Source organism: Rhinatrema bivittatum, chromosome 12 (assembly GCF_901001135.1).
Source record: "Rhinatrema bivittatum chromosome 12, aRhiBiv1.1, whole genome shotgun sequence".
Lineage (NCBI taxonomy): Eukaryota > Metazoa > Chordata > Amphibia > Gymnophiona > Rhinatrematidae > Rhinatrema > Rhinatrema bivittatum.
The window spans coordinates 80,942,142-80,968,619 of NC_042626.1; the positions used below are offsets into that span (position 1 = coordinate 80,942,142).

At 50.2% G+C, this 26,478-nt stretch overlaps 1 protein-coding gene across 7 annotated transcripts in view; it reads left to right on the forward strand.

The window, feature by feature from the left end:
* TBKBP1 (TBK1 binding protein 1) overlaps nucleotides 1–26,478 on the forward strand; it is a 202,105-nt gene that overhangs the window by 104,819 nt on the left and 70,808 nt on the right. For 5 of the 7 annotated variants that reach the window (XM_029574259.1, XM_029574262.1, XM_029574261.1 and 2 more), the window contains exons 5-6: nucleotides 5,229–5,443; nucleotides 6,045–6,106. In XM_029574259.1, the coding sequence (XP_029430119.1) occupies nucleotides 5,229–5,443; nucleotides 6,045–6,106 (277 nt within the window). The remainder of the gene's footprint in view (nucleotides 1–5,228; nucleotides 5,444–6,044; nucleotides 6,107–26,478) is intronic. The other 2 variants (XM_029574258.1, XM_029574260.1) reach the window with 1 other exon arrangement.

Below are 26,478 nucleotides of genomic sequence, written 5' to 3' on the forward strand. Positions count from 1 at the left end.
CTTTATACTGAGGGATTGCAGGTGGCACACCAGTTTATCTAGGGGGTGCTTTTCAGCTTTTCTCTGACTCCATCTGCTGGAGGGGAGGCATAACCCAGCAGTCTGGACTGATCCTAGGTACTACAGGAACGAAAATTATCAGGTAAGAAACTAATTTTCCTTAAAAAAAAAAAAAAAAAGTAAGCATTTGTTTTTCTATTTCCGCGGCAGTGACCCAACGGCGATTTCTTGCACTCTGGTTCCCTCTCGAGACTTCAGTTTTTTTCTTTTTGATATTTTTTTCAGGCGATCGGACGTGACCCGATCAGCGATGCCACATGGCGCGGCCTGAGGAACCAAGGATCCGGCCTTGTTAGGTCCTCCTATGACCTTTCCCTTTCATTTCTCGGCTACGGATTTGCTGTTTCGAGAATGGGACACCTGGACTTGGGGTTGAAGGTCACGAAGGCTATGGTTAAGCTTTATCCATTGCCTGAGGACACATTGGAAGTTCTGTGGGTCCCTAAGGTGGACGCAGCTGTATCAGCGGTCACCAAGAGGACTACTATTCCGGTCACAGGGACCACAGCGTTGAAGGATCTTCAGGATCGGAAGCTGGAGGTTCAGCTGAAGAGGATCTTCGAAGTATCTGCTCTCGGAGCCCGGGCGGCAATTTGCAGTAACTTCACGCTAAGGGCTGGGCTGCGTTGGGTTCAGCAGCTCCTCGTCAACGAAGGCCTCTCGGAGGAGGAAGCCCGACAAGCTGGCCGTCTCGAGGCGGTAGTGGCTTATAGTGCGGATGCCCTGTATGACCGTCTGTGAACCTCTGCATGCTCCATGGTTTCGGCTGTCTCGGCGAGGCGGCTATTGTGGTTGCGGAACTGGTCTGCTTCTAAATCCAGGCTGGGCTCCTTGCCATTTAAGGGCAAGCTGTTATTCGGGAAGGAGTTGGACAACATGATTCAACTCTTGGGCGAGAATAAGGGATATCGTCTTCCAGAGGACAAAGCACATCCCAGGACTACTTTCTCTTCTAGGTCAAGATTTCTGGGAAATTGCAGAGCCCCATGCCTCTCGTCCAGGTACTCCTTCCTCTTCTTCCTCCTTCCATTCAGGAGGGGCAGACAACAGCCTCTGTCCTTTCAAGGCAGACGTTTTGGCAGGCCTGGTTCATCCCAATCCACCTCCGGTGCTAAGTCCGCACAATGATGTGCGGCCGGTCCATTCCTCCGTACCCAGGGTAGGGGGCAGATTGTCTCTCTTCTACGAGGAATGGACCAAGATCACTTCAGATCAATGGGTGCTCTTGGTGATAAGACACGGCTTCGCTTTAGATTTTGCACGCCAGCCCCACCCACGATTTTTCCTGTCGCCATGCGGGTACGCCGACAAGCATCAAGCTGTCAGCAGACATTGGGTCGGCTGCTGGACTTGGGAGCAATTGTACCTGTACCACCTCTGGAACAACGAAAAGGACATTACTCCATATACTTCTTTGTGCCAAAGAAAGAAGGGGCCTTCTGCCCCATCCTAGATCTCAAGTGTGTCAACAGATGCCTGCGGATTCCTCGTTTTTGCATGGAAACGTTGCGCTCCGTCATCGCTTCAGTGCATCCGGGGGAATTTCTGGCCTCCCTGGGCATACCTGCACATCGGGATCAGGAAGGATCATCAGAGGCATCTTTGGTTCTACGTCCTAGGGAAGCATTACCAGTTTCAGGCATTACCGTTCGGGCTGGCGACAGATCATGGTGGTCGTGGTGGCACAGCTGAGGCGAGAGGGATTGTTGGTGCACCCGTACTTGGACGATTGGTTGATTCGGGCGAAATCAGAGTCTCTCTGTCGGTCGGCGATCAGTTGCGTCGTTCAGCTGTTGCGCTCCCTGGGCTGGGTAGTGAATACCACCAAGAGTCACCTCACTCCATCAGTCTCTGGAGTTTTTGGTAGCTTTATTCGATATGTGCCGAGGGGCGGTCTTCCTCTCGTCGGGGCGCTGTCACAAATTGCAGGGACAAGTCTGGTCCTTGCTCCTGAAACAACCACCGACAGTTTGGGATTACCTACAGATGATAGGCTCCATGGCATCAATGTTGGACCTGGTTCCCTGGTCTTTCACACACATGCGGCCCTTGCAGTCAGCATTGCTTTCCCGATGGAGTCCAGTGTCCGAGCAATTCTACCTTCCGTTACCATTGACGAAGCCGGCTCGTTTCAGCCTAGGATGGTGGCTGTGTTTGAACAACCTCCTTTCGGTGAGTTCCGCTCATGACGCCGGAATGGACGGTGGTCACCACGGATGCAAGCCTCCTCTGTTGGGGAGCGGTTTGTCTATGGAAGTCGGTCCAGGGACGCTGGTCCTCGACAGAGTCTCGCTGGTCAATCAATCGGCTGGAGACCAGGGCGGTGCGACTGGCCTTGCAGGCTTTTCTTCCCCTGATTCAGGGAAAGTCAGTCAGGGTTCTCTCCGACAATGCGACCACAGTGGCCTACAACAATCGTCAAGGGGGAACCAGAAGTCAGCCGGTGGCATTCGAAGCTCGCCTCCTGGTACAGTGGGCGGAGCGTCTCCTGGTCAGCATAGCAGCGTCCCACATAGCAGGGGTCGACAACATTCATGCAGACTTCTTGAGTCGCCATCAACTCGATCCCGGAGAGTGGGAACTAGCGGACAGGGCTTTTCAACTCATCTGCGACAGATGGGGCACACCGGCAATGGATCTAATAGCCACTTTCAAGAATGCCAAGGCTCCACGTTTCTTTGCCCGGCGAAGGGACATGGGGACAGAAGGCATGGACGCCTTAGCGTTGCCCTAGCCAGCAACGATTCTGCTGTATGTCTTCCCGCCCTGGCCTCTGATCAGCAGGATTCTTCGGCGGATAGAGGCCCATCCCTTCGAGGTCATTCTGGTGGCTCCATAGTAGCCCCGACGGCCCTGGTTTGTGGATATCGTCAATCTATCAGTGGAGGGACCTCTACGCTTCCCGTATCTACCAGATCTCCATCGGGGACCCGTGTGTTTCGATCTGGTAGATCGCTTTTGTCTAGCGGCATGGCTTTTGAGAGGTGTCGGCTAAAGGACAAAGGTTATTCGGATGCAGTGGTGTCTACTCTACTGAGATCATGCAAGAGGTCGACATCCTTAGCGTATGTGCGAGTGTGGAAGTTTTTCGAATCCTGGTGCGTTGAGCGTTCGATTCCATCTACCCGGGCGTCCGTTTGTTATTTTGGCTTTCCTGCAAGATGGCTTAGCTAAAGGGCTATCCTGTGGTTCTTTGAGAGTACAGGTAGCAGCCCTCGGTTGCTTTAGGGGGTATCTCAAAGGGAGACCTCTGGCGGCGCATCCCGATGTTGCTCGGTTTCTGAAGAGGGCGAATCGGTTGCGTCCGCCCTTGAAAGTTCCGTGTCAGTCCTGGATCTTGAATTTGGTCCTCAAGGCCCTGTCTGCTTCCCCTTTTGAGCCTCTAAAGAGGGCGACTCTTACTTTGAAGACCGTATTTTTGGTGGCAATTTCGTCAGCTCGAAGAGTGTCTGAACTTCAGGCCCTGTCCTGTAGGGAGCCTGTTCTGCGGATCTCTGACTCTGGAGTTACTTTGCGCACGGTTCCCTCGTTCCTTCCGAAAGTGGTTTCTTCGTTTCATTTAAATCAGTCGGTGGATCTTCCCTCCTTTTCGGATATCGACGAGGTGGACCCAGTCTCGAGGGATCTGAAGAAGCTGGACGTGCGTAGGATACTCCTACGATATTTGAAAGTGACTAATGACTTTCGTTTATCGGATCACCTTTTTGTGCTTTGCCAGGGTCCAAAGAGGGGCAATATGGCCTCTAAGGCCACCATTTCTCATTGGTTGAAGGAGGCCATAGGCTCCTCATATTTACTCAGTATTAGGCCTATACCACCAGGTCTGAAGGCACATTTGACACGTTCCCAGGCGGCTTCATGGGTGGAGTGTATGCAAATTTCTCCGCAGGAGATCTGCAGGGCTGCAACTTGGATATCCTTGCATACCTTTGCGCGTCATTATTGCCTGGATGTCCAGGGATCCAGGGAAGGCAATTTCGGAGCAGGCCTCTCCGGATCCCATCCCAAGTAGTCTCAGCTCTGGTACATCCCAGGAGTCTGGACTGATCCGGTACATACAGGGAAAAGAAAATTAGGTCTTACCTCTGTTAATTTTCGTTCTTGTAGTACCAAGGATCAGTCCAAAGTCCCACCCTCAATATTTTTCTCAGTCTCGGAGAGTCCGCTGTTGTTTATACTGTGTTTTTTTGGTGGAGTTTCATGCTGTGCAGTTATTCTCTGTTTCCATTTTTTCTCTGGGACAGGTCTCTCGTTGGGGACAGTGACCTGAGGGTTCTCCGGTTGAACTTCCGGTATATAGTTAGTTTTTTCAGTTTCAGGGCATTCTGCTTTGACATTACTTTATACTGACAGGCTGTGGGTGGCACCCTGGTACTTATGGCAGAGCCTATCAAATCTTGCTCTGTCTCCATCTGCTAGTGCGGAGGCAAAACCCAGGAGTCTGGACTGATCTTTGGTACTACAGGAACGAAAATTAAGAGGTAAGACCTAATTTTCTTTTTATATGCATATCACATCAGTTTACATACAACGGGGGTAATAAACCATGATTTAGGAAAGTGAAAAATAAAGTTACATATAACAGGGAGCTGGAAGGAACAAGTAGGGAGGAATAGAGGAAGGAGAAGGGTCCAGGGGACCTAGATAAGGCAGTTAGAAAAGAGAATGGCTTTAAACTATATTCAACTTTAACTATATGCAAAGTTAACTAATATTAACTAGATTTGTCCAGGCATTTCCAGAAATAATGATCTGTTGACTGTAATGTTACATCTGATCATGACTATTTGGGATAGCAGTAAGACTCTAGTTGGTCTTGGAATGGGGGGTGGTTAGGATACAAATAGATGAGGATTTAACGGAGGCTGTGTGTTGTTTTTTTACAGGAGGATGAAGGTGAGTCTGTTGTTGCTGTTTTATTGCAGGTTGATGTTGCAAACCTTTGGCAGTGAGGGCTGTAAGAAATAAATATTAGCTTTATCTGACAGGCATTCCCAGCCTTCAGTGTGGCAGCCACCACATGCAATCTCAGACGTTCTTTGGAGCTTCTTTATTGTCTGCGTCCTTGGAAGTGACTGAGCCCTATTGCAGTCCTGTATTAGAAGGAATAGTCTTCATTTTTCAATCGCAGTCTGCCCTGCCTGCCTCTGCCTGTCTTTCCTTCACAGATGTTTTGCCCTCTGTAGTTTTGGATCGCTCCCTGGGGTTGCAGAGCTCCAGAAGTCTGGATGAGACCTGTGACCTGGAGGTTCGGAGGTTAGAGGTGGAGCTGCAGGTGGTCAGACGGGAGTTGCAGAGCTCTCAGCTGAAAGAGGTGCAGCTGAAGGAGGAGTGCAGACGCCTGGAGTCTGAGCTGAAACAGCTCCAGGAGGCCCGAGAAGAGGTAAGTGCTAGCACTGCGAGGGGAGAGGCCTGTGTCAGAAGCCTGGCACTATAAACAGATTTAATCTTACCTCTTGCTGTCACCTGTACAGATACATAGATATGTGAGCACAAAATAAGCAGACACCCCTCCCTGCATCTCTCTTATATACAAACACTTTCTCTCTCTCTCTGCCTTTCTACCCTACAGCAAGCACAAAGAACAGATGTTAGTCAGACTGAGCTAAGTAAATGTAACTGCTGCAGGAGATGCAGCTAGTGAGGGGGAGATTGACACCGAGCTTTCCTGGTACTGGTTTCTCCTGTACTGCTCCCCATTCTGGTGTTTGGATGTGGGGTGGTGACACAGGCTCTTGGGGTTCCAGCTGTCCTCTAATCTCAAAGTGGCTATGGAATGGCTGTAGAGCATCCCTCGAACCAAGCAGCCATGGGATGATTGTGCAGTTTTAGGGGCTTGTGGCCAGTCCCATCATCCTGGTATGCGAGACGATTGTAGCAGCTTCCAGGGTGTAGGTGGCTGTGTAACTCTCATATGGAGTTCTAGGGTGGTTGTGACAGCTCCTGGAGGGGTCCTGTAACCCCTATGTGCTCCTCTTTGGCAGGAACTGGTGTGCAGTGAGTCGCAGCGTGACATGGCCTGGCTGAAGAAGGTTGGAGATGACCAGTTAGTGCTTTTAACCTTTATTTCTTATAGTCTGAAGCAGAGTCTAGCATGGGATAATGTCCTTGGATCTTGGGGCTGAGGTGGAGTCAGAGAGAAGCTACTGCACTCTACTCTGGACTGAATACCATTCTGAAATGTATCAGTCACAGTCCAAATAGTGAAGCTGTACTTAGTCAGTGGGCGGGAAAACATGTGTAGATATGCATATCCTTGTTCTGTATTACACCCGCACGCAGGGACACTGTTGCTCAGATGCATGAGAGGGAGGGTTGCCCCTGCCACAGTTATAAATACTTCTGAAATGCTTGCTTGCTTCAGAAATGTTCCTGGGAAGGAAGCTGAGGCAGAAGAGAGGCTGAGCTTGGTATTCTACATCTGACATTTACAAAGCAAAAAAGCTATCCCTCTTCTCCCAAACATATAATAGTGAGGAGGGGTGCATATTGCAGAAAGGCCCCTTTCCCACATCTATTTATGTAAAGATGGAGAAGAGGTGTTATCTTCTCAGTGAGTGAAGCATCAGGATCCTTTTATTTTCTGAACATACTCAGATCAGTCCAGACAAGTGGATTTTACCTCCCTACCAGCAGATGAAGTCAGAGAAACAAAACTTTGAGGCACTGCTACATAACTAAGAGTGCCACCTCAGTATTTCTCGGATTCCAGCAGATGATAGAGGTGCAACCCTGCAGTCTGGGATTAAGAAACACTAAGAAGATCCCATGCACTGTAGATGTGACTCGGTTATTTACACTTTCGAATAATAGAAGGACTAGGGGGCATTCCATGAAGTTAGCAAGTAGCACATTTAAGACTAATCGGAGAAAATTCTTTTTCACTCAACGCACAATAAAGCTCTGGAATTTGTTGCCAGAGGATGTGGTTAGTGTAGCTGGGTTCAAAAAAGGTTTGGATAAGTTCTTGGAGGAGAAGTCCATTAACGGCTATTAATCAAGTTTACTTAGGGAATAGCCACTGCTATTAATTGCATCAGTAGCATGAGATCTTCTTAGTGTTTGGATAATTGCCAGGTTCTTGTAGCCTGGTTTTGGCCTCTGTTGGAAATAGGATGCTGGGCTTGATGGACCCTTGGTCTGACCCAGCATGGCAATTTCTTATGTAATAGCAGTGGCTATTCCCTAAGTAAATTACAGCAGATGGAGACAGACCAAAACTGAAAGGGTATCCTATATCAGGACAGAGCCTACCCTGCAGCCCTTCAGTATTCGTCTGTCTCCAGCAGATGCCGGCAGCTCACCCTGCGGTTCCCTAGCTTAATTCCTTAGCCTTTGCCCTGTTGGGTTCCTCTCCTCTTTTTCTGTTCAGATCAAGCAAGTATCTTTATTCTCTCTAAATTAAAATAAATAAATAAAGTGATAGTTCTGTCAGAGATTTGAAAAGGCTCTGTTTCTCTCAGGAGACAGTACTGTCTCCTCGCTCTTGGGGAGGCCTAGGGGGGGGTTTCACCCCTTGTTTTATGCAGCCTAGGCTCCCTTCCCGGTGAACCTTCTGTTGGAGTGATACTGGTGGTCCAGTCACTCCCCCTATATAGCTGCTTTTCCCTCTCTATCTCCCGGGACGCTCAATTCCCCAGCTGTGCCAGCAGGGAAGCTCATTCCCCCTGCAATTTCAAAGTAGAAAAAAAAAAAAAGATTGAGGCACTTCAGCTTCAGAGCTGATTGATTACTCGGCAGCTTTTTGCTATTTAACAAAGAAGCGAGCAGGGTTCATTCTCCTGCACCCGCTCCTCAGCACTGGAAGCTCAGCTATTTTTTTCTCTGCCTCGCTGCACTTTTACTGGGTCATGCCGCATTCAAATCTTTGCCTGGCCTGCGGGGAGCCTGCATTGCGGCTCTCCCACAAAGGGCTTTGCTCGGGGTGCCTGCCGGGTGGGGAGGGTCCCTCCCCGGCAGCGATCAAGTCAGCGACCTGGGGGAAGTCCTCCCATTGCATGGCCAGGCCGTTCCCGAGTTGGCAAAGCGCAGGAACGGCAGCCATCTTGGGAATCTCTGCAGCTCCCGATTTGGGGCTGCAGGAGGCAGAGGAGCCTGAATTTAATTTTTCTCCACCTGACTTGAGCCCCGTGCGGACTCAAGATGAGGACCCTGACCCTCCCTCTCCTCCCCCCCCCCCCCCTCCAGGAAATCCAGGCTACATTTTTCTTTGGAATTTGTGCTCTTAATGCACAGATCTTATTTGGCTAGTCTACAAGAGGAGGAGGAACCTCCCCCAGGTCCCCTCCCCGCTCGCTCCCGCGGCGCTGGATGCACAGGGGTCCGTTAGAGTTCGGGCCGAGGGTCCCTCCAACCCCCTCCGGCCCACCTGTGGGGATCCAGATGCAGATTTGGCAGGGCCTGCCCCCATCTGGAGGGGGTTGACCCCCAAGTTTTCCGCTTATTTCAGAGGGAAGAGCTGCAGCCGCTCATTCCCTTCATACTTCAGGAGCTGGGGATCGAGATTCCTCCGGAGGACACGATCACAGCTGCAATGCCAGCTCACGTGGACCTGGTCCTGGTGGGACTCAGGGCTCCTCCACGCACTTTCCCCTTCCATTCCATGCACAAGCTGCTGCTCCTCCGGGAATGGGAAGCTCCCGAGGCAGGGCTACGAGTGGAGAGAGCTATGGACAAGCTCTATCCTCTCCCCGAGTATTGCCTGGAGATGCTTAAAATTCCCAAGGTGGATTCTTCTGTGTCTGCGGTCACCAAGCACACTATTCCGGTGGTGGGAGCCACGGCTTTGAAAGACATGCAGGACCACAAGCTTGAATTCTATCTAAGGCAGATCTTCGAAGTCTTGGCCTTAGGAGTCCAGGTGACGATCTGCAGCAGTCTCATGCAGCGAGCAAGCCTTAGGTGGGTTTAACAATTGCTCAGCACCCAGGACCTCCCGTCTGTAGAGACGGAGCAGGCTGAACAGTTGGAAGGCGCTGTGGCGTATGGAGCAGATGCTCTTTACAACTTACTCCGCGTACAGGCCAGTCGTCTCCTCTGGCTGCGCAGTTGGTCGGCTGATTATTCCTCCAAGTCTCAGTTGGGCACACTTCCTTTCAAGGGTAAGTTGCTTTTTGGCGAGGACCTGGAACAGCTTATTAAATCCTTGGGTGAGAACAAGGTCCATAAACTACCGGAGGACTGCCCGAAACAGTCGAGGTCTTTTTTCTCTACACGTTCCCGCTTCAGGGGCCAGCGAAGGTATAATAATCGGGCGCGAGGTGCTTTCTCTAGAGGAAATTCCTCCAGATCCCAGTCCTGGCCTCATTCCTTTCGGGGCTGTCGTGCCTTCTGAGATGGTAACCCACAACACTCCACCGCAAAGCCCGCCTCACAGTGCGATCCCATTACTCCGTTCCAAACTTAGGTGGTCTTCTCTCCTTGTTCTTGGAGGAATGGGCCAAAATCACGTCGGACCAGTAGGTCCTCGAAATAGAGAAAGGTTACGCATTGGAGTTTGCTCGAGACCTGCCGGATCTGTCATGGCCTCTCCTTGCGGACACCGAAAGCGGGCTGCCATATGCCAGACTCTTGCCAGGCTCCAGGAGCTGGGATCCATAGTCCCAGTCCCGGTGGAGGAACAAGGCGCCGGCCAGTATTCCATCTACTTCGTTGTGCTGAAAAAGGACAATTCCTTCCGTCTAATCTTGGACCTCAAGAGAGTCAACCGGGCCCTCAAGGTACCACATTTTCGGATAAGAACATAAGAACATGCCATACTGGATCAGACCAAGGGTCCATCAAGCCCAGCATCCTGTTTCCAACAGTGGCCAATTCAGGCCATAAGAACCTGGCAAGTACCCAAAAACTAAGTCTATTCCATGTTACCGTTGCTAGTAGTAGCAGTGGCTATTTTCTAAGTCAACTTAATTAATAGCAGGTAATGGACATCTCCTCCAAGAACTTATCCAATCCTTTTTTAAACCCAGCTATACTAACTGCACTAACCATATCTTCTGGCAACAAATTCCAGAGTTTAATTGTGCGTTGAGTGAAAAAGAACTTTCTCTGATTAGTTTTAAATGTGCCCCATGCTAACTTCATGGAGTGCCCCCTAGTCTTTCTGTTATCCGAAAGAGTAAATAACCGATTCACATCTACCTGTTCTAGACCTCTCATGATTTTAAACACCTCTATCATATCCCCCTCAGCCGTCTCTTCTCCAAGCTGAAAAGTCCTAACCTCTTCTGCCTTTCCTCATAGGGGAACTGTTCCATTTCCTTTATCATTTTGGTCGCCCTTCTCCGTACCTTCTCCATCGCAATTATATCTTTTTTGAGATGCGGCGACCAGAATTGTACACAGAATTGTATCACTGACACTATCTGCCAATCTGCCTCTGCTCTAGGAACTCTGACCCCTGCTTTCCCCTTTCCACAGCTTTCAAAATAACTGAAAGGGTGCCATGTCTTGGGGGGGGGGGGGTGAGGGGGGGGGGGGGGCACGCTATCTCATCCCTCGCCTCTTGCAGCAGATTGCCTTGAGCTGCCCCGGAGAGAGAGATACATGGAGGAAAAGCAGCAAATGATAAAGACATGAAAGGAAGGCAGAACCTAAGCTATAAAAGAAAAGAGGAATGAGGAGGCAGAAAGAAAAGCTAAGTGCAGACAGAAACAGGAGGATAGATTCAAACTACAAATACAAAGGTTTGAAAATTGTTTATTCAAAGTTTGCTGAAGACGTCTGTGCTTTCTGGGCAGGGACAAGGGAGGGAGGCAGGTGATGACTTCCCTTTTCTTCTACTCCTGAACTCATCAGGGTAAATACAATATTTTACTGAAAAAAAATAGGGAAAGGAGGAGTCGTCTGATCACATGTGATATCATAGGCTCAAAATCTCTCTTAAAAATTGGCAGCTCCAGTATTGTGAGTGGCTGCAGTCAGGGCTTGAACTGTTGCGGAATTTAGATGAACATAGTTCCCCTTGTTCACAAAAGTAAATAAAACATCCCTGGGTTATATCCTGCAGGACAGCAGTGATCTCTCAGGTTTCCAAACTGAGGGCAGGAAGCTCACGTGCTGGGGAGGTGCTGACTGCTAAGCTGCTAGGGCTCAGGGCATGCATGCAGATGATATAATGTCTTATGTGGACTCTGCATGCATGGGACTGGCTTTGGCCTAGAATCTGTAAGGGCTGGGAGAAATTCTTCAGTGGGTGGGGAGGCAGGAGAAATTCCACAAAAATTGTTCCTGGGCTCAGGGAATGCAGAGCAGGAAACTGCTCCAAGCCTGAGGAGCTGGGGAATCACAAATTGAAAGGTGAGCGAAGCCTAACATGCTGGTGAGGAGTGGGACTCGGGGAAGAGATGGCTGAGCCAAGCCTGCAGAGAAGGAAGGGTCAGTGGGAAAATGGGGAGCAGAGAAGGCTAAGCTGATATAGGGAATAGAGCTGGAAGAGAGGTATTAAACCTCTTCTCACCAAGATATAAAATTCAAAATATACCCATGCAGGAGAGAGAGAATTAAGAGTGCAGATGGAGTAATGAGATGTGGGGGGGGGGGGGGGGAGAAGATGGGAAAAGGAGGAAGAGGAGATTAGGAGAGAGAAAACAGGGCTGAGAAAGAATGGTGGTGACTGGTGAGGGTAGGGAAAGAGACTGTGGTGTGGATGGGCTGTTGGCAAGGGGGAGAATGGAGCAGACGGGAGGATACTGGGGGGATGAACTGGGGTTGTGGAGAATAACATCTAGTGAGACTGAATCTTCCCTAGTTTTGTTTTCAACTGGCCATATGAGCCTTTCCCATGTCTACATTACCTGCTCCTCTCTGACATTCACCACTCACTATGTTCTAATTTTTCTCTTTTTGCTGGGGGCGCTGTAATTTGTGTTGAGTTCAGCACCCCCCAATAATTTTCAAAAGTTGTCTTCTATGAAACAGGATGGCATTTATTACACTTGTAATCACACTATTAACGACATACGCTATTAATCATGTACAACAGAAGAGATACTTGAACCAATTTACTCATACATATCTTGATTACTTGCTCAGTTCCTCAATCGAGAGAGGCCAGATATTCGCTCCGGCGAATATCTAGCCTCTCTCGATTTGATGGAAGCTTACTTACACATCCCGATTCGGCACGAGCATCAGAAGTATCTCCTATTCAACATTTTGGGCCAGCATTTCCAGTTCAGGGCTCTGCCCTTCAGCCTAGCCACTGCGCCGTGCACTTTTACCAAGGTCATGGTGGTTGTGGCGGCCGCTCTTCGAGGAGGAGTCCCAGTCCATCCTTACCTGGACGACTGGCTTGTGCGGGCCAAGTCGGAGACTCTCTGCAGGCTGGCAGTCGACCGGGTTCTTGCTTTCCTCACCTCTCTTGGGTGGATAGTCAATTTCCCCAAAAGCAATCTGCAGCCCTCCCAGGTCCTGGAATTTCTGGGGGCGCATTTCGATACCCGAGTCGGCAAGGTATTCCTGCCGAACGCTCGGGCGTTCAAACTGATGGATCAAGTGTGAAATCTCCTTTCGCTTCCACTGCCTACGGTATGGGATTACCTCCAAGTTCTGGGGACCATGGCTTCTACTATTTACCTGGTCCCCTGGGCTTTTGCGCATATGCGACCATTACAGAAAGCTTTGCTATCCCGCTGGAAGCCGGTGTCAGAAAAGTTTCGGATGATTCTCCCGCTCTCCGACTCTACCATCGCCGACATACAATGGTGGCTATCACTGACGCACCTCCTGAGGGGGATGTCCCTACAGATTCTTTAGTGGATTGTAGTCACGACCAATGCCAGCCTCTCCTGGTGGGGAGCAGTCTGCCAGTCACAGGCTATGCAGGGATACTGGTCCCCAGTCCAATCCCGCTGGCACATCAATTGCTTGGAGGCCCGGGCGGTCCGCCTGGCTCTCAAGGTTTTTCTTCCTCTGATTCGCCGCAAGGCAGTGCGAGTACTCTCGGACAGCTCCACCATGGTGGCTTATATCAATCGACAGGGGGGCACCCGGAGTCGCCTGGTGGCCCTAGAAGCCACAAACTCTTTGCCTGGACGGAGCATCACTTGGAGCGCCTAGCAGCCTCCCATATAGCGGGCAAGGAGAATGTACAAGCCAATTTCCTGAGTCGTCAGCGTCTCGATCCTGGCGAGTGGGAGTTATCAGATGGTGCGATGGATCTGATCGTCAGCAGGTGGGGTCTGCCTCACCTGGACCTGATGGCAACCTTGAGCAATGCCAAAGCTCCCAGGTTCTTCAGCCGCTGGAGGGAGCACTGTTCGGAAGGAGTGGATGCAATAGTCCTTCCCTGGCCCCACGATGTCCTTCTGTACATGTTTCCTCCTTGGCCTCTAGTGGGAAAAGTTCTCCAAAGAATAGAACTTCACAGGGGCCAGTCATCCTCTTGGCAGCCGAATGCCCCGCAGACCGTGATTCGCAAATCTGGTAAACCTGGCGACGGATGGTCCTCTTCGCCTCTGCCATCTTCCTCGCCTGCTCCGGCAGGGCCCCGTATTTTTCGACCAGGCGGATCGCTTCTGTCTAGCGGCCTGGCTTTTGAACGGCGAAGACTAAGAAAGAAGGGATATAAAGAGGAAGTTATATCTACTCACCTGGGAGCCTGTAAGCCGTCTACCTCACTGGCTTATGTCTGCGTTTGGAAAGTTTTCGAAAATGTCTGTGCGGAATCGGGTGTCTGGGCTCATTCACCTCCGGTTTCTATGATTCTTTCCTTCCTGCAGAAGGGCCTCTCCAAGGGTCTCTCATTCAGCTCGTTGCGCGTCCAAGTGTCCGCTCTTGGCTCCCTCTTAGGCAACATTGATGGTCATGTGGTAGCGTCTCACCCGGATGTTGTCTGTTTCCTCAAGGGCGCCAAGCATTTGAAACAGTCTGTTCGATCCACTTGTCCTTCGTGGAGTCTTAATTTAGTCCTTCGGGCTCTCTGTGAGGCACCTTTCGAACCTCTGTCGGTCTACCCTTAAGGATCTGACACTCAAGACCATTTTCCTGGTTTCTATCTTCTCCGATAGAAGGGTGTCTGAGATTCAAGCGTTGTCCTGTAGGGAGCCATTCCTGCGGTTTTCTGATTCAGGAGTTTCTCTCAAGACTGTACCTTCTTTCTTGCCAAAGGTTGTTTCTTCTTTTCGTGTCAGTCAGTAGGTGGAGCTTCCCGTGTTCTCTCCTGAGGATACAGCGAGTACAGTTGGGAGTGATCTTCGCCACCTTGATGTAAAACGCTTTTTACTGCGTTACCTTCAGGTTACCAATGACTTCCGGGTCTCAGATCATCTTCTTGTCCTGTGGAGTGGTCCAAATAGGGGTAACCAAGCTTCTAAGACTATGATCGCTGGTTGAAGGAGGCGATTTCGTCGGCCTATATCTGCCAATGCCGGGCAGTTCCGGAGGGCCTGAAGGTTCATTCTTTGCATTCTCAGGCTACTTCTTGGGCGGAGAGTCAATCTGTCTCTCCGCAGGAAATATGCAGGGCTGCTATGTAGAAATCCCTGCATACCTTTGCTCGATATTACCGCCTTGATGTACAGGCGCCAGTGTTTGGTTCCTTTGGTCGTCAGGTGCTTCGAGCGGGACTGTCTCGGTCCCACCCTCTGTAGGGAAGCTTTGGTACATCCCACGGTCTGGACTGATCCAGGTACGTACAGGGAAAGGAAAACTAGTTCTTACCTGTTAATTTTCATTCTTGTAGTACCACGGATCAGTCCAGACACTCTTCCCTGTATTTTCTCCCATCCACTAGAAGCTCTTTTTGCAGGTTACTGGATGTTTTTCATCTGTGATTATCATTAAAGGCACCGGAAGCATCTGTTTTTGATAACAATGGATATGCAAGAGCGATCATATACTGAGTCCATTCAATGTTTGCAATTGTTTAGTTTTTGTGAATTCTCTCCTTACTTGCTTGAGTGCTCTTGTTACTTGCTTGATCTTTTACTGGTTATCTTTATTCTTATCTGCTTTGACAATGGTTATACTGAAGGGCTGCAGGGTAGGCTCTGTCCTGATATAGACCCTTTCAATTTTGGTCTGTCTCCATCTGCTGGACAGGAGGCTCAACCCACGGTCTGGACTGATCCGTGGTACTACAGAAACGAAAATTAACAGGTAAGAACTAATTTTCTTTTCTGACCCAAGCATTACTAAGGGGGGGGGGGAGGGGGAGACAGGAGTTCTGGGAACGACGCGGCCTCCCAGGGAGTAGCTAGGTCCTGGTGGGACTACCCTCCTGGTCGTAGGCAGGGGATGAGCAGGGGTTGGGAATCCCAATTATTCGCTCCTTGGGGTGCTGGGGTTGATATCTGGTGGTCCAGTTACCCCCCCCCCCCCCTTCAGTCTGCCGTGGCCTCTGGCTTTATTTTTCAGAAAAGGCTCTTTCTTTGCCTTACTGTCTCTGTATTAAAGTTTAAAAAAAAAAAAAAAACCGAGCAATCGGAGCCGCGGCAGTTTTTTGCAGCATCCAGGAAGGCTGATTCTTGGGAGCCTCGGCCGGGCATCTTCCTCGAGCCTTTTGCACACGTCCCAAGCGCAGCGCCATGCCCCGCATGAGCCGTTAATCGTGCTGCAGGGATCGCCTTTCCAGCCACAATTCGGCTGAATTTTGCAGCTGTTGTCTCCCAAGAGAGGAAACTCTGCCTATTTTGGCGAAGTAGCACAGCTCTGGCAGAGCAATTGCTGCCCCGGATGCTCAGGCCGATCCGTTCCCGCTCAGCGCAGGAACAGTGGCCATTTTGGATTCTTTTTGCGCGGCAGAGCAAGGGCCTTAGGGGGAGGGGATCTCCCTCTGGCATACTCTCCCACCGAATTTCACTCACAGGGAGCCACTCTGTTGGGGACCCCAGCTCCCTAGGAGGGTGGTTTGGAGGTCACTCTACCTTTTCCCCGGAGTTTATTCTGCTAATGCATCAGGCCTTTCTGGCCAGTGGGGCTCAGAATAGGGGGCCTCCACCAAGTCAGGTCTCTGAGGGCCCGCCGGGGAAGGCTGCCAGAAAGGAGGATCCGCCAGCAGTGACGTGGATTCGGACTCTTCACAGCCCCCATGGTGCAGGGGAGGTATCCCAGGATCTTGTTTCGGATGAGTCTGATCAGGAGGAGGGTTATGGGGATCCCCATCTACCCTCTGATAACCTGAACCCCGGGGTTGACCCTGGCTTGCTTCCTTCTGTGGAGAGTGATGACCCTAAAGTGGTTCGTTTGTTCCGCCGTGAGGAACTGGCTCCCCTAGTCCTACATGTCCTGTAGGAGTTGGTTATTGCAGCTTCTCCGGTTGACCCGAGTCCAGACAAGGATGATTCAATCCTGGCAGGGCTATGGGGCCCCACTCAAACCTTTCCTCTTCATGCAGTGGTGCAGCAGTTGATGGTTTCACAAGAGACTTCGCAATATAATGTAAATAATGTAATCCTAACTGCTCGGCTCTCTTATTCTAATTCTCTTCCCAGTTTTAAGACCCTTGTTGTAATGTAACTTTTGATCTCTTTGCACTTGTTTATGTTCCGTTTTTTGTTCTCACCCCTTGTTGCATGTAAACCGGCATGATGTGGTTTCTAACCACGAATGCCGGTATAGAAAAACGCTAAATAAATAAATAAATAAATGGTCCAGGAGTGAGATACTCCTGAGATGGGTCTCAAGATTGGCAGAGCTATGGACAAGCTGTACCCCTTGCCAGAGGAAATGTTGGAGCTCTTAAGGGCTCCAAAAGTGGATGAGTCCGTTTCGGCAGTGTCAAAGCAGACAATCATTCTGGTGGCCGAAGTGGCAGCTTTAAAGGATCTCCAGGATCGCAAGCTGGAAGTTCACCTCAAGAGGATTTTCAGTTTCCGTTCTTGGCATTCGGGCTGCTGTTTGCAGTAGCTACATGCTCCAGGCGAGCCTCCAATGGATGCAACAATTACTAATCGCCAAGGATCTGGAACCCCAGGAGGCAAAGCAAGTGGAACATCTGGAAGCTGCCGTTGCTTATTGAACTGATGCCTTATATGACGTCTTTCACACCTTGTCGTGGGCGATGGTGTCGGCAGTCTCTGCCAGGAGGCTATTGGTAGCTTCGAAATTGGGTTGTGGATATATCTTCAGAAAATGCTGCTTTTTGGGGAAGGACCTAGAGCAGCTAATTAAACAGCTGGGCGATAAGATGCATAAGCTCCCGGAAGATAAGCCGAAAGGACAGAGATCTTTCTCTCCGGCTTGCTCTCGCTTTCATAGCCAAAGGCATTTTTGGCGGAGCAGGGCTCAGAGTGCAGGCCAAAGACAAACTTTGGGGAGGTTCCAGTCTACGCAAGCCGTAGAGCAGCCCAGGATGGTTCCAGACGGGCTCAGTGGGGCCAAGCTACCCCAATGAGTTATGGCCGACCTACTCCTCTGTTCCCATCACTGGGGGCCGGCTGACTCTCTTTTACGAGGAGTGGGTCAAGATCACGTCTGGCCAGTGAATTCTCAGGGTGATAGAGCATGGCTACGCATTAGAATTTGCTCTTTCCTCCTGCGGGTCTGCAGAAAAAGTTTATCGTTCACCAGACCCTGGATCATCTGCGAAGTCTGGGTGCCATCGTTCCTATTCCTCAATCAGAGCTCGGGACGTTACTCCATTTAATTTGTTGTCCCAATGAAGAAAGGATCTTTTCGGCCCATCCTGGATCTAAAGAAGGTGAACGTAGCTCTCAAGGTACCCCGTTTTCAGATGGAGATGCTCCGCTCAGTTATTGCAGCAATGCGGAAGGGAGAATTCCTGGCATCCTTAGATCTGACAGAAGCCTATCTCTACATCTGGATCCGCTGGGACAATCAGAGGTTCCTCAGATTTATGATTCTGGGGCAACATTTCCAATTTTGTGCTCTGCTGTTCGGCTTACTACGGCTCCACGGACCTTCACCAAAGTTATGGTGGTAGTGGCTGCGGCCCTACAGAAGGAAGGTATTCTGGTACATCCCTATCTGGACGACTGGCTTATCCGAGCAAAGTTGGCAGACCTATGCTCGCAGGCAGTCTAAACTGTCCTACACCACCTGCGATCCTTGGGTTGGGTGGTCAATCTCGCCAAGAGCCATCTGGCTCCTTTCCAAGTCCTGGACTTCTTGGGAGCTGGGCAGGTTTTTCTCTTGAACAGAATTCTCAAATTGCGCAGCCAAGTCCGGAACCTGCTGCATGCCTCTGTGCCCAGGGTCTGGGATTATTTGCAGGTTCTTGGTTCCATGGCATCAACCTTGCAAGATTGCAGAACGGTTCTTCAAGCAATAATCTTCTCCAAGATAGACTACTGTAACTCTGTCTTACTAGGTCTTCCTTCATCTTACACCAAACCGCTTCAGATGGTCCAAAACGCGGCAGCCAGAATATTGACACACACGAGGAGAAGAGACCACATTTCCCCATCCTCAAAAACTCACATTGGTTGCCAATTCATTTCAGAATCATCTATAAATCCATCACCATTATCTACAAAGCCATTCATCACCATGCTCCAATTAACCTACAAATTCTGTTCACACAACATTCCTCCTCCAGACCCATTCGAGAAGCATACAGGGGATCATTACAGGTACCACATACCAAAACAACTCAGCATCTAACATTTAGAGATCGGGCCTTCTCAACAGCAGGACCCTTGTTATGGAATTCCATCCCACCTGATCTGCGACAGGAGCCCTTTCTTCCAACTTTCAGAAAAAGGCTTAAAACTTGGTTGTTTAAACAAGCCTTTCCAGACCCTAACTAAATCTCAATTCAAAAACAACCATAGCCTGTCACTTTAGATCATTGTAAATATTTGCTCATATTTATGTTAAATTCCTCTAGTCTTTCCTTCTCTCCCCAGTTTTGATCATCCTTGTTTTATTGTAACTTCACTGTTTCTCTTCACGTGTTAAATTTCAAGTTCTTGTTACACTCCCTGTTAATTGTAAACTAGCATGATGTGATTGTATCATGAACGCCGGTATATAAAAACTCTAAATAAATAAATAAAACCTTAGAACTAGTTCCATGGGCTTTTGCACATCTGAGACCACTACAAGCTGCTTTGCTATCCCACTGGAATCCACTGTCGGAGCAATTCTACCTTCCACTGCCGCTTACAGGCGTTGCCAGTCTGTCGTGGTGGCTTGCCCAGGGCCATTTGGAGTGCGGGGTGAATCTGGAGTTACCCCAGTGGATAGTGGTGACAACAGATGCAAGCGTTTCAGGGGCAGTGGTCTCCGGTAGAGGTGTCCTGGTCACTCAGTTGTCTCAAGACAAGGGCCGTTCTGCTGGCTCTGGAGAGATTCCTCCTCCTCCCGTGCAATCAGGTGGTCAGAGTGTTGTTGGACAATGCAACGAACATAGCCTACATCAACCAGCAGGGAGGAACCAAGAGTCCTGTTGCTCTTGAGGTGAAGATGTTGATGTCCTGGGCAGAGCAGCATCTGACTATGCTGGCAGCATCACACATTGCGGGATCAATCCAACATACAAGCAGACTTCCTCAGCCAACAGCTAGACCCAGGGGAATGGGAGCTGTCTGAAACCGCCATGCGCCTGGTATGTCGCCGGTGGGGCAAGCCTCACGTAGACCTGATGGCAACTGAAGTCAACAACAAGGCGCCGCACTTTTTCAGTCTCAGAAGGGATTACGGCACGGAGGGAGTCTATGCTCTGGTGGTCCCGTGGCAGCATGACATTCTCGTTTACTGTTCCCTCCTTGGCCACTGGTGGGCAATACTCAGGAGGATAGAACTTCACCCGGGACCAGTGATTCTCATGGCTCCAGAGTGGCCGCGCAGACCTTGGTTCGCAGACCTTGTGAACCAGCCTTGGATGGGCCCCTGTGTCTCGGTCATCTTCCAAATCTCCTTTGGCAGGACCCCATATTTTTCGATCAGGCGGATCGCTTTTGTCTTGCGGCCTGGCTTTTGAGAGGTGACAGTTGAAGAAGAAGGCTATCCGGAGGCGGTTATTTCTACTCTACTGCGAGCACACAAAACCTCTACGTCCCTTGCATATGTCTGGGTCTGGAAAATCTTCCAGTCCTGGTGCCAACCTCGGGGTGGATCCTCGAAGAGTTTCGGTGCCTCTAATTCTTTCCTTCCTGCACAATGGCCTTGAGAAAGGGTTGTCTTATAATTCCCTGAAGGCTCAGGTCTCCACTCTGGGATGTATGAAGGGCCAGATCCAGGGTTCTCCTCTGGCGACTCATCCTGATGTGCGTTTTCTTTAGGGTGTGAAGCACGTGCACCCACCGACTCACACTATGCCCCTCCTGGAGCCTGAACTTGGTTCTCCGGGGGTTATGTGAAGCCCCCTTTGAACCACTTTGAAGGATCTCACGCTTAAGGTGGGGGGTTTTTTTGTGGCAATTTGTTCTGCCAGGAGGGCCTCTGAGCTTCAGGCCTTGTCCTGCAGGGAACCCTTTCTCCGTATCTCGGATCCTGGAGTTTCACTACGGATGGTCCCATCCATAGAAACATAGAAACGACGGCAGAAGAAGACCAAACGGCCCATCCAGTCTGCCCAGCAAGCTTCACACATCTTTTCTCTCATACTTATCTGTTTCTCTTAGCTCTTGGTTCTATTTCCCTTCCACCCCCACCATTAACGTAGAGAGCAGTGATGGAGCTGCATCCAAGTGAAATATCTAGCTTGATTAGTTAGGGGTAGTAGGGGTAGTAACCACCACAATAAGCAACTACACCCATGCTTGTTTTACCCAGACTATGTTATACAGCCCTTATTGGTTGTTTTTCTTCTCCCCTGCCGTTGAAGCAGGGAGCTATGCTGGATATGCGTGAAGTATCAGTTTTTTTTTTCTCCCCTGCCATTGAAGCAGAGAGCTATGCTGGATATGCGTGAAGAATCAGTTTTTCTTCTCTCCTGCCGTTGAAACAGAGAGCTATCCTGGAAATGCGTGATGTATCAGTCTTCTCCCATGCCGTTGAAGCAGAGAGCCATGCTGGATATGCATCGAAAGTGAAGTATCAGGCACATTTGGTTTGGGGTAGTAACCGCCGTAACAAGCCAGCTACTCCCCGCTTTGTGAGTGTGAATCCTTTTTTCTTCTTCAAGTGAAAAGCAGAGACCATCCTTTTTGCCAAAGGTGGTCTCTGCTTTTCACCTGAATCAATCTGTAGAACTTCCGGCCTTTTCTAATGTGGACCTACGGGATCCTCATTCGAGAGAACTACGACGGCTCAATGCCAGATGAGCTTTGTTTCAGTGGCATGGCGCAAAGAAAGGACAGAAGGCGATTAAAGCTACTATAGCGCGTTGGTTGAAGGGGGCCATTGCATCTGTATATATCTGCCGTGATCGCCCAGTCCCAGAGGGCCTAAGGGCTCATTCTACTCGAGTGCATGCGGCTTCCTGGGCTGAATGCCTGCTGGTTTCCCTGAAGGAAATCTGCAGGGCGGCTACCTGGAAGTCTTTACACACCTTTGCTAGACACTACCGTTTGCACGTCCAGGATTCGAACGCCAACAATTTCGGTGCCAGTGTCATCCAAGCGGGACTCTCGCAGTCCGTCCCCCCCCCCCCCCCCCAAATAAGAAAGCTTGGGTACATCCCAGCAGTCTGGACTGATCTGGGTACGTACAGCGAAAGAAAAATCGATTCTTAACTGCCAATTTTCGTTCCTGTAGTACCACGGATCAGTCCAGACACCCGCCCACTGGAGGGGTTCAGGGGTGCGTGTGGAGAGCCCACTCGAACTGAACTGTTATCACTAGCCTTTTCTGAAGAATGGCGTTGGCCTTCCATGATGTTTAAAGAAGTTCCTTGTTCCGGTTTTTCAAAGTTCTATTCTTCATCCTCTGCTCGTTGGGGGATAGTTTTAGGCAAATTTATAAGATGGTTATTGGGTCAGATTGTTCTGCTTGGGTATGAGTAAATACTGAGGAGCAGCAAGTGGCACACCAGGTTAAGAGGCGGTGCCTGTCAAACTTTCTCTGTCTCCATCTGCTGGAAGGGAGGCAAAACCCAGCGGTTTGGACTGATCTGTGGTACTATAGGAACGAAAATTAGCAGGTAAGAACCGATTTTCCTTTCTTGTCATAAGAACAGCTGCAGCAACCACTGCAATTCAAGCTGGTCCATACAGCTGATCCTTTTCCAACTCAATCAGCTATCCTGCTCAGACTCCTTAAACAGGGAGGAAAACAGGTCCACAGTCCACAATATTGGAGGAGGCCTCGGCAGGGGCGAGGAGGAGAAGAAAACTATGGCCCCAAGAGGAGAATTTAAAGTCTCAAAGGAGCCCTTCATAGTCTTAGGAACCCTGAAGCTACATAAGTCTACTTCCCCATCCTTGAGCTCTATCGGTACTTCCAAAGGATAGTCAACTGGGAGCCCTCCAAATGCTGCACCAGTCCAGATGTACTGTATCTGCACCTCCCGGAGACAAATACTGACAAGGTTAACTATTTTCGCAGCTCATATACTGTGAGTGATGTCATGGAAAACTTGCAATTCCCTGAACGTACCCAGATTTGTCCGGACTGCTGGGTTTTGCCTCCCTTCCAGCAGATGGAGACAGAGAAAGTTTCACAGGCACCACCTCTTAACATGGTGTGCTATCTGCTGCTCCTCAATATTTCTCTGTTTCCAGCAGATGGAGGTGGTGCAAAACCTGCGGTTCTAATCCAAGTTACACATAAAAAAAAAAAATAGTGAGGTCCTGGTGGACCATCCTCCCTGGTTGTAGGCATTTGGACGAGCAGGGTTATGAACCCCGAACTTTGCTCCTGAGTCTGCCGGCGGGGGGACAGATGGTGGTCCAGCTCCCTCTCCCCTTCAACACCAGTCTCCTACAGCCTCTGCCAGTGTCTTCAGGGAATTATCTCCTTCTATGCCTTTCTCTCTGTTTTTCCCTTCTCTGGGGCTCTTGGTAAAGTTTAAAAAAAAAAAAAAAACGGTGTGGAGGCTTTTGTTTTCTGCAGGGCTGTGCGGCAGAACGTTTTTTGTTAGGAGACTGAAGCCTGGGAGCTGTTTTACAGCGAGGTGGGCCATTTTCTTGTACCTTCTTGGCTCCCTCCCTTCTCCCGTGGTTGCCGGCGCCTGCCCTGCATTTGATGCCGCACACAAGTCTGAGCTCGCGCTGCAGCAATCTGCTTTCCAGCCGAGTTTTAACTGATTATTGCAGCCGTTGCCTCCCCGGGGGGAGGGCTTTCCTGGGGCACCCACCGTGGCAGATTTATAGCAGCACAGCACTGGGAGGCTGCTCGTTGCCCATACCCACTTAGCGCGGGAATGGTGGCCATTTTGGGTGCTTTTCACGCCGTGGAGGAAAGAGCTTTGGGGGGGGGAGGGGGATCTTCCTCAGGCCCACTCCCCAGCCAATTCCAGCCCTGCAGGGGCTCAAAAAGCCATGGGGGAGCCTCCTGATGCAGACCCTGCCCCCTTGGAGGGTACATCCATGGGTCCTGCACACTCTTCCCTGGCGTTTGTACGGCTGATGCACCAGGCTTTCCTGGACAGTAGTACTAGCAAGAGGGAGGCTTCTAGCCTTCGGGGGTCTTCAGGTCCACCGGGTAAGGCGCCCAGAAAGGAGGAGATGCTGTGGCTATTCAGATTTGCAGAGTTCAAACTCCTATGGTACAGGGGACCGCCCGGAAGACCTCGTCCGATGATTTGGACCCGGGGAGGGGCCGGTGGACCCCACTCCGCCCCCCAGACATCACGGGCATCGGTGCTGCACCTGATCAGATTCCCCCGGTGGAGGGAGACGACCCTAAGGTGGTCCGCTTATTCCAGAGGGACGAGCTGGTACCTCTGATTCCTCGTGTCCTCGCGGAGCTGGTCATTGCGGAGTCCCTCTCAGAGCCAAGCCCAGACACGGTGGATCCAGTCCTCGTGGGCCTTTAGGACATTTCCCCTGCACGCCATGCTGAAGCAGATGATGCTCCGGAGACAGGCCTCAAAGTCAGCAGAGCAATGGACAAGTTGCATCCATTGCCTGAGAATGTGTTGGAGCTGCTGAAGCTTCCTAAGGTGGGCGCTTCCGTCTCCACGGTTACCAAGCAGACGACCGTTCCTGTGGCAGGCGAAGCGGATGTAAAGAATCTTCAGGATCGCAAATTGGAAGGTTATCTTAAAAGGATATTTGAAGTCTCAGCCCTGCGATTTGTAGCAGTTATATGCTCAGGGCAAGCCTGCGCTGGGTACAGCAGTTGCAAAGTGCCAAAGACCTAGCTCCTTCAGACGCGAAGCAAGCCGAGCAGTTGGAGGCTGCGGTGGCTTATGGCGCGGATGCACTTTATGATCTCCTTCGCACTTCGTCGCATTAAGAGGCGGTGCCTGTTAAACTTTCTCTGTCTCCATCTGCTGGAAGAGAGGCAAAAGCCAGCAGTCTGGACTGATCCGTGGTACTACAGGAACAAAAATTAGCAGGTAAGAACCAATTTTCCTTTCTCCATTTTTGCTTGCTGGCAGGGAGGCATTACTTACTCACCTGGACTGTTATGGCAGTACAATAAGGACAGATATTTACCCTTTCAAATATTACCAAAACAAAGGGACACTCCATGAAATCTGTGGATTTTTTAAAAAAATCATAGAAACTACTTTTCCACTCAGCACACCACCAAGCTGTGGAATCTGTTGCCAGAGGATGTGGTCAAGGTGACAAGCACAGCGGGGTTTAAAAGAGGTTTGGACAAGTTCCTGGAGGAAAAGTCCATAACACTTTATTAGCCAAATAGACTAAAGAAAGTTATTGCTGTCCCTGGGAGTGAGTAACAGAATGAGATCTACTTTATGGGATTTTCGGGGTACTTGTGACCTGGATTGACCACTGGCTGAGACAGGACGCTGGGCTAAGAACATAAGAACATGCCATGCTGGATCAGACCAAGGATCCATCAAGCCCAGCATCCTGTTTCCAACAGAGGCCAAACCAGGCCACAAGAACCTGGCAATTACCCAAACACTAAGAAGATCCCATGCTACTGATGCCAGTAACAGCAGAGGCCTTTCCCTAAGTCAACTTGATTAATAGCAGTTAATGGACTTCTCCAAGAACTTATCCAAACCTTTTTTAAACCCAGCTACACTAACTGCACTAACCACATCCTCTGGCAACAAATTCCAGAGCTTTATTGTGCGTTGAGTGAAAAAGAATTTTCTCCTCAGATTAGTTTTAAATGTGCCCCATGCTAACTTCATGGAGTGCCCCCTAGACTTTCTATTATCTGAAAGAGTAAATAACCGATTCACATCTACCCGTTCTAGACCTCTCATGATTTTAAACACCTCTATCATATCCCCCCTCAGCCTTCTCTTCTCCAAGCTGAAAAGTCCTAACCTCTTTAGTCTTTCCTCATAGGGGAGCTGTTCCATTTCCCTTATCATTTTGGTCGCCCTTCTCTGTACCTTCTCCATCGCAATTATATGTTTTTTGAGATGCGGCGACCAGAATTGTACACAGTATTCAAGATACGGTCTCACCATGGAGCCATACAGAGGCATTATGACATTTTCCATTTTATTCACCATTCCCTTTCTAATAATTCCCAACATTCTGTTTGCTTTTTCAACTGCTGCAGCACACTGAACAGACGATTTCAATGTGTTATCCACTATGATGCCTAGATCTCTTTCTTGGGTGTTAGCACCTATATGGAACCTAACATTTCCTAGCGTGTAGCAGATGGACTCAAAACAAGTGGGTATAGTGTGCTCGTGCTAGCAGTTGGAGACGGATCTGACGTCAGCACGGGTACATATAACCCCACAGGAAGTGCAGCAATTATGTAATTTCCGTCTCCAAAGCAGTTTGGAGCTACCTCACGCTCGCTGAGCGTGTTTCCAAATTCTAAACGACTAAATTCATAGAAGAAACCTACTGAAGATGAGCCCCGCACTCCTGCGGTGATACCATTCGGTCCTTCCCCCAGTTGAGTTTCCCGAGCTGACTTCCGTGGTCCCTCGGAGGTAGGAGCCTCGGTCCGGTGGCCGACTCGCGGCAGGGACCTAGCCCCCGAGTGAGAAGGGCTCGGGCGTGGCATAGAGGCAGCCTCGGTCCCAGCGAGGACTTGGCCCCCGAGCGAGACGAGTTCGGGCGCGGCCTAGAGGCAGCGGGTGCACTTCCTCGAGCGCGGCGGTGAAGGTACTCACCCTCTCCCCCCACAGCCGGAGACCGCCCGGGTCGCAGCCGGGAAGCGCCGAAGACAAGGTAAGGCGTACATCTTTACTGTGGTCTCCGAGGAAGTGAGGATTGGCGGGGCCTGCCTACGTGGCAGCCCGCCGAAGAGGTCGCCATTTTGCCTGCCTACTCGCCTTCGCCACCTAGACGCACGTTGCTGTACGCACGCTGAGATAGGCGCACGTTGCTAAGCGCACGCGGATAGGTGCAGGCTGGCTAAGCGCACGCCGCTAGGTTAGGCGCACGCCGATAGGCGCACGTTCATAAGCGTACATTCATAGGCGCACGTTCATAAGCGTACATTCATAGGCGCACG